This window comes from Larus michahellis, chromosome Z (assembly GCF_964199755.1).
Source record: "Larus michahellis chromosome Z, bLarMic1.1, whole genome shotgun sequence".
Classification (NCBI taxonomy): domain Eukaryota; kingdom Metazoa; phylum Chordata; class Aves; order Charadriiformes; family Laridae; genus Larus; species Larus michahellis.
The window spans coordinates 71,226,091-71,232,690 of record NC_133930.1 but is presented as its reverse complement, the minus strand read 5'-3'; the positions used below and the strand labels follow the sequence as shown (position 1 = coordinate 71,232,690).

The 6,600-nt window shown below is 37.4% G+C and overlaps 1 protein-coding gene across 14 annotated transcripts in view; it reads right to left on the bottom strand.

Moving 5' to 3' along the window:
• The window catches only part of TDRD7 (tudor domain containing 7), a 45,100-nt gene continuing 38,500 nt past the window's right edge, over positions 1–6,600 (bottom strand). For 12 of the 14 annotated variants that reach the window (XM_074570103.1, XM_074570097.1, XM_074570099.1 and 9 more), the window contains 6 exons: positions 5,921–6,004; positions 5,627–5,761; positions 5,185–5,295; positions 3,210–3,700; positions 2,750–2,910; positions 1–510 (listed from right to left, as the gene is read on the bottom strand). In XM_074570103.1, the coding sequence (XP_074426204.1) occupies positions 290–510; positions 2,750–2,910; positions 3,210–3,700; positions 5,185–5,295; positions 5,627–5,761; positions 5,921–6,004 (1,203 nt within the window). In that variant the 3' untranslated portion in view covers positions 1–289. Of the gene's footprint in view, positions 511–1,544; positions 2,911–3,209; positions 3,701–5,184; positions 5,296–5,626; positions 5,762–5,920; positions 6,005–6,600 lie in introns of all 14 variants that reach the window. The other 2 variants (XM_074570093.1, XR_012584924.1) reach the window with 2 other exon arrangements.

Genomic DNA, 6,600 nt, shown 5'->3' with positions numbered 1-6,600 from the left:
GGGAACGATCCCAAGAACAAAAGTCAACATTGTTTTATTGATAAATAATTTTTAATATTTTCACCCAAACATTCTAGCATTACAATGGTAAACAAAGTGCAAATTTCAGGAAGTCAACTGAAGTCAACAGAACCCAAACTTGTTAAACAAAACCTTTTCACATAACACAGGTTTTTAAATTTTATCCCCTTTATGTCTTCAAGGCCATGTAGTAGTAATATTTCTCTTCAAAGCCTGTTACTTATTTTATTGCTAAAGAATCTGAGCTGCTACATTTCAGAAGTGGTGATTAATCATCCTTTGAAAATTCCACAAGACTCTGAGACACAAAATCATGAATCCATATATCAGTATCTGGATGAGATGTGTCCACGAGGAAAGTCACTATTTTTCGATCCCAAGAGTTAGTGCTTTCATTAACTGCCTCTATCTGTGCCACCAAGGGTTTCTTCTCTACAAGATTCCGAAACACTATTGATGCCTCTTCTGACCACTGCTGGCTTTTCACTCCTAGGACAAATGTAAAGCAAATAGAAGGTCATTTATAGACTAGACCAATCTGAATGATTAAGTTTATAAAGCAGTGGGGGGAATTTAAATACTTGAGAAAACACATGTTCAAGCGCTACTGAAGGCAGCTTAACTCTAGAAAAGAAACACAAGCTGACTCATCACCCACACAAACGAGCTTAATTATTACAGAGACTAGGACATTTATTTTTTCTTGAAGTCTAAAGATAGGGGCAAATTTGCAGAAGTGAAAGGCAAATTCACTGACTCACCGAGTAATTCAAAGTGTATCAGCTGCCATGTATGATCAAGGTATATTAGGAAACATGACAAAAAGGAAACTAAAAATCCTTTCAAAACAATTTATTTTGTCTGCTGCCTGAGGTTACTGAAATTATTTGTCCTGTTCGTCTTGTTTAGAGTAAGTTTTCTTCATCTCAAAGCAGCATCAGCCACTAAAATATCTGCCAAACCCTGAAGTTCCAAACTAGATCTGTAAAGAGCAGAAACGAAGAGAAATGCTGCCTAAATGCCTCACAACTGCTGCTGTTTTTTTGAGCGCAGCCAACTCACAAAGTCAAGTCTGCTCAGGGATGTGATGCTAGAACTCTACCAGGTTTTTGAATATGACTGTAAGAAAGAAGTGGCTCCTGCAGACTTGAAATTCAGTCTCCCCAGACCACTGCTGGTGTACAGCATCTAGACATACAGGGCTCAAGTACCGTGCATAAGCACCCAAAAAACAACTTATGGATAAAAGAAGCAAAACAGCAAAGTGACAATGCTTTGCTTTTACTATTAGCAGCAGCTTGCTGCTGCTGATAGGACAGGACAACACAGGAACACAGCTCCTTGCAGTTTACAGAAGGAATGAGAAGTCAACAGTTCATCAACAGTTAAGAAAGGGCAATTAATGCTAGGAAAGGCTGGTGAGGAAGCAAATGGGATTTTACAAGGAAATAGACCAGAGACTGAGATGTAGCAGACATGAAACAAGAGAGAAAAAAGTGGAAGAACAGCAAGACAATAATTACCAGTCTCAGTCGGCCTGCTTTGACAATATGAAGCAGCTCAGAGGCCAACTCAACTAGCTACTTGGGATTCTGTGAAGCAGGAAAATTGGATGACTTGCAGGCTTGCTCAGCTGGATCCTGTACTACCCCAGTAGACAGACACAGCTAGAAATCAGCTTCATTTCAGCACTGCCCTCCTAGGACCCCTGTTGTTGGTAACACATCCATCATCACTAGTTTAAAGCAACCCCCAAGGTCACACTGAGGCTATGCAGGAAAGCAGATCCACAGAAGGCAAAAACTCTGTGGCTTGTCAACTTCAGACAAGCATATCCTGTAACTGAAGTCTAGACCAGTGCTGACCGAACAGCAGCAGAAAGCAGCAACTCAATAAAGAGACACATACACCTGAAAGCAATATAGAAATGAAAGAAAAGTTTGGAAAGGGAAAGGAAAGACACCGAGGAAAGATCAAGTTTTTTTTGTTTTTTGGGTTTTTTTTGTTTTGTTTTGTTTTTTTAATTTTATCAGATGTATGCACACTCTCTATGCCCCACATTCTCAAGGAAATTAATCTTACTTAAGTGTGTTAAAAGCCCCCACCCCCCTTTGAGTTTGTTTGTTTGATAACACCAATATTTTTCAGCCAACTCTGGATTCCACTGGATGCACTGGAAAACAGTGAATTACAATAGGGGCAAGATATATATGAAAAACTTCTCTAGAAACTCAGCATCTAGTTCCTAACTTTATGTAGATTAAGAGAATCAGAACATAAGTTCTTAGCAACAGATATATCATAACTTTCACACTTCATAATGGGTTATATGTAAGGATCCAAAACCCATTTAGTTTTGATTTCTGTGTGTCCTTTGCGTATTATACATCACACACCTTTAATGGTAAGTATTTATGACAATGAAAAGCAGCTGCTGGGGAAGTTCAAGCAATCGTCAGTTTTATACATGGTAACTAAAAGTGCTGCATTCAAATAAACAAAGAAATAATAAAACAGGACCATCACCACATATGTCATGAAGAAAAGCAGAGCTACTTTGATGACATAAACATGCATGAAGCATGCTTTTGCAAGCAGGTATATGCTTACTTTAGAAAAAAACAATTACATCACTAACCTTTGGCTTTTCATTTCTATTCATTTGCTTTCCCCACTGATATAAGACTTTAACAAAAAAAAAAAAAAATTGTCAATGCTTACTACCTACCTGCAAGCTGAGCTGTTATAGCTTGGAAAGGTAGTTTTCTAAATGTATCCATGAGTGGCCGTACTTTCTCTATGCTGACAAACTCATGCTTACCGTAGTCCAGCTCATATACTGACAAAAACCCATTTCTAAGAATTCCTTTTATTATGACCCTGTACCACCTGAAAAGGGGGAGAACAAGAATAGACAATTTGAATTCACATTCACACATGGTCATGGCTCCAGAAAAATAACACACGACCAAAAGATCTTAACCAACATGTCTCAGGCTTCCCAGATCTGGTATTATCTAAATAGAAGTCAACTCTTCCAACTACAGCCTGGAAGCACGAAGAGACTGCAACCTCATTTACTCCCTTAATCTCTCAGATATCATTGGACATCTGCCACCTTGTTAACAATGCAGACAAAGCAGAGCTAGGCTTGCCTTCGAAGATTTTGTTTTTAAGTATTTACTTACTGATTTTCAATTTTAGCTGCATACAGCTTGTTTTTTTCAACATTCACAGGTTTGTCTTCTGCCCTGCTATAGTACAAGATCATTTCTTCCATTAGGGCTTCCAGATTATGTAGCTCTTTCCAAGGCTGGACAATAAAGTGACCTGGATGGCAGGCAACTGAGACATAGACATCCATGAGCTCACCAGTCTTTGACAAGGGTAGAGGTGGGGGCATATCAATGGTAGACGCTGCACTGCTGGGTTCTCTGGCTGAATCAGACAAACTCTTCTCTACCCTTCCACTAGTTAACTGTAGAGCTGAAACAGCATCACTTGTCACTTTTGTGGAGTTAGTCCCACTGGGTGTGACACTCAAGAAAACATCTTTCTGATGCTTCCACAAGTCTGCATTTTTGATCTGTCGATTGACGCTACGATCCGTGTCCGGGAAATTCTCTGGAGCAAACAAGTAAATGTGTGTAATTCCCTTTGAACCATCCTGCTTAACCACCTCGGAAAAAAAAATAAAATAGTTATTAACTGGAAATTAAACTGGTTAAATGCACATCTGATTTTGTATAGAAGACTAAATCTTTTAACAGAAAAGTGGCAACAGTTCATTGCATTCTATATGCACAAAAGTATTTTTAAGGTTCTCTCAAACACATTAATGAAGTTGTTAAATAGTAAGCAACTCACAGCAGGAAGAAGAGCATTTGCAGCTATTCCACTAATGTAAAGCAAATAGGAAGACTGAATTTTGTTCTGCCCAACAGGTTCAATCTCAGTACTGCGTGAACAATCCTAGTTTTCAAAACAGCAGCCAGTGTCCATACATACCTAAACAACTAAGTAAAGCTATTAAATATTAACACTTAATCCTTCAAAATTCTCTTCCTGTCATTCTGGGAGATGAAGCCTAGTAACTTAAGGATGGGAAAAAAAAAAAAATGAAAAAAACCTCCAGGTTTGTATCATGCATAATTTTCAAGCACTGACACAAAAATATTTCCTATTTAACATCAGATATGCTAGCATTATTGATAGTGAAGCACTGAAATTTCAATTTGTCACAGTATATAACATTTCTTCACAGATTCTTCTGTTGATTTTCCTAACCAGGAATAAAAACTTTCCACAATTAAAGCACACTTTATCACCTATTATTTAATCAAGTAAGAATTAGTACCAAACTCAAACTATCTTGGAAGAGGATGTCCAGAAAAGCCAGATTCAACAGTCATATGTCCCAGACTAGAGGAGTTATGTTTTAACTGTACCGTCTCCAGCGTTAAAGCAAGCAAAAACGTAAAGGAAAGCTATAAAATACTTTTTTCAAAGTGCTGTGACTGTACCTGGAATCAGATTTTTAAGAGGAAATTAGCTTTGTTTAGCCTGTAGCTAGTAATAGATTTCCTTTAGAAGGGCATTCATTAAACTGGAGAGGTCACATTGCAAGTGGAAATACTTTTATCTCAAAGATAACAGAAATTCAAAGTATACAACAGCATATACTAAATCACACTGGATTAGAAAAAGCAAACAAAAAATAAAGCTGCTTTCGAAGACCATAAGAAGAAAAAGACATGCTCACAAGAGGCATAACAATAATTTAAGAGTAACTCAACAGTTATAGTTTTTTATGTGGTGAAACATTAACAACTGTGTTTATTTCTTTATTTCTTATCAGTTGGTAAAATAACTCAAGCTGCTTATTTGGACACAAACAGCAAAATGTGAAAGGCTAATGTGAAAGTTGTGAAATTCTTAAGGGGAAAAGATAAGCTTCTAACAGGCTTAAGCAAGTAAGTTTTATGCCAAATGTCCAAAGAAGAGGACTTCGTATAGAATTTATGCCCAAGAGCTGGCTACAAACTTTTAAACTTCCATAACAAAAATCAATTTGATGACTGGTTAAGCTTCTAGAGTTGTTCTTTTAATGGTCTTTCCACACGCCTATGGATTTCAAGTCACATAGGCATTTTGACTATTTACCTTCATGCTAAATTCAGGACAATTTGTTACAGTGTCTCTCAGCCACAGTACAGCATCTGGAGTCCACATGCCAGTGTTAGGAGGCAGGTCTGCTAGGCAGCATTTTATAGCCTAAGAACAGAATTAAGTATAATTTAGTAACATGGGAACTAGTCCACAATTCCTATTCACAGAAACTTCATTAATGCTGACAGACTCAATAATGTATGACAAACAGAAAGAGACAAAGGAACAAGTAAAACCAGTACCATTACACATACACAACATCCTGTTGATACACAGGACCTTATGGTTTATTTCAGGCAAAGATGCACAATGACACACACTCCAATGTTGAATGCTATTAAACAAAACAAAATTTCATTACATAAACCTTGAAGCAGCAGCACCACAAACACTGCCAAGACATCTAGCACAGGTTAGCTTTAACATGTCTTTATACCTGAGGAGGTATTGCAATTACATCTCTCAGGAATTGTGGTGGGATTTCTCTAAGCTCTGATATTTTTACAGTTGCAGCTGTTCCAGTATCCATGAACTGCACATCAAGCGCCCGCCTAGAGTGAATAAGTCTTATCTGAAAGAAGAAAACAAAAGCACCATTTTGAGGTTAAAAACACAACAGTGACACATACACTATAACAAGTTTCATAGAAACTATGGATTCAGATTTAGCTGAACAAAAAGAGCCATTCCTATGTGGGAAAACTGTAGCTGTTCTTTGAATGCTGCTTACCTCTACACGTGCCCATTTTCCTTTGGAAGGAAACAAGCAGATTTTGCCACAGAAAGGTAGTGATACACTAAACTCAGATGTCTGCTGCAAATATAAAAACAGAAGTTAAAACGCATGGAGCTATTAATATCTGGCACTCAACCATTTCAAAAGCCCTACATCGAATAAACAGTTCTGAGAAGCAAGAACTCTATTTCAAATATAAAGTCTCTTTCCAGCCTCAGAAGCATTTCTTATCATGTTGTTTTAAGCTTCCCCAATCAGTAAAGCTTTAATTCCAAGCTGTATATCTTACACACAAGCTGAGAGAAAATAAAGTGCCAGGGAAAAAAAAAACACATTTGGAAACACAGAATATGAAATCACTGACCATTGCCTTTAATGTTCTGAAAGCAAGAGCAGTTTAGAGCTGTGACAGACAACTGAAAAAGCTCCTACCTTTATATTCTAGAACACGTCATTTGTTCAGATATTTAACAACCCAAATTTACTCCTGACCCAATGCAAGTCTTATGGGGGTAACATTCACCATCATGATCCTAAATAACATAACAAGACAATGGCTGCACTATAAAAAGCATGAAGAAACTCCATTTGAAGACCCATCGACACCTTAGTTTGTTTAAATTCTCAAGCAAAATAAAAACCCTCAAGATAAGCTGCAAAGTCAAGATTGCTTC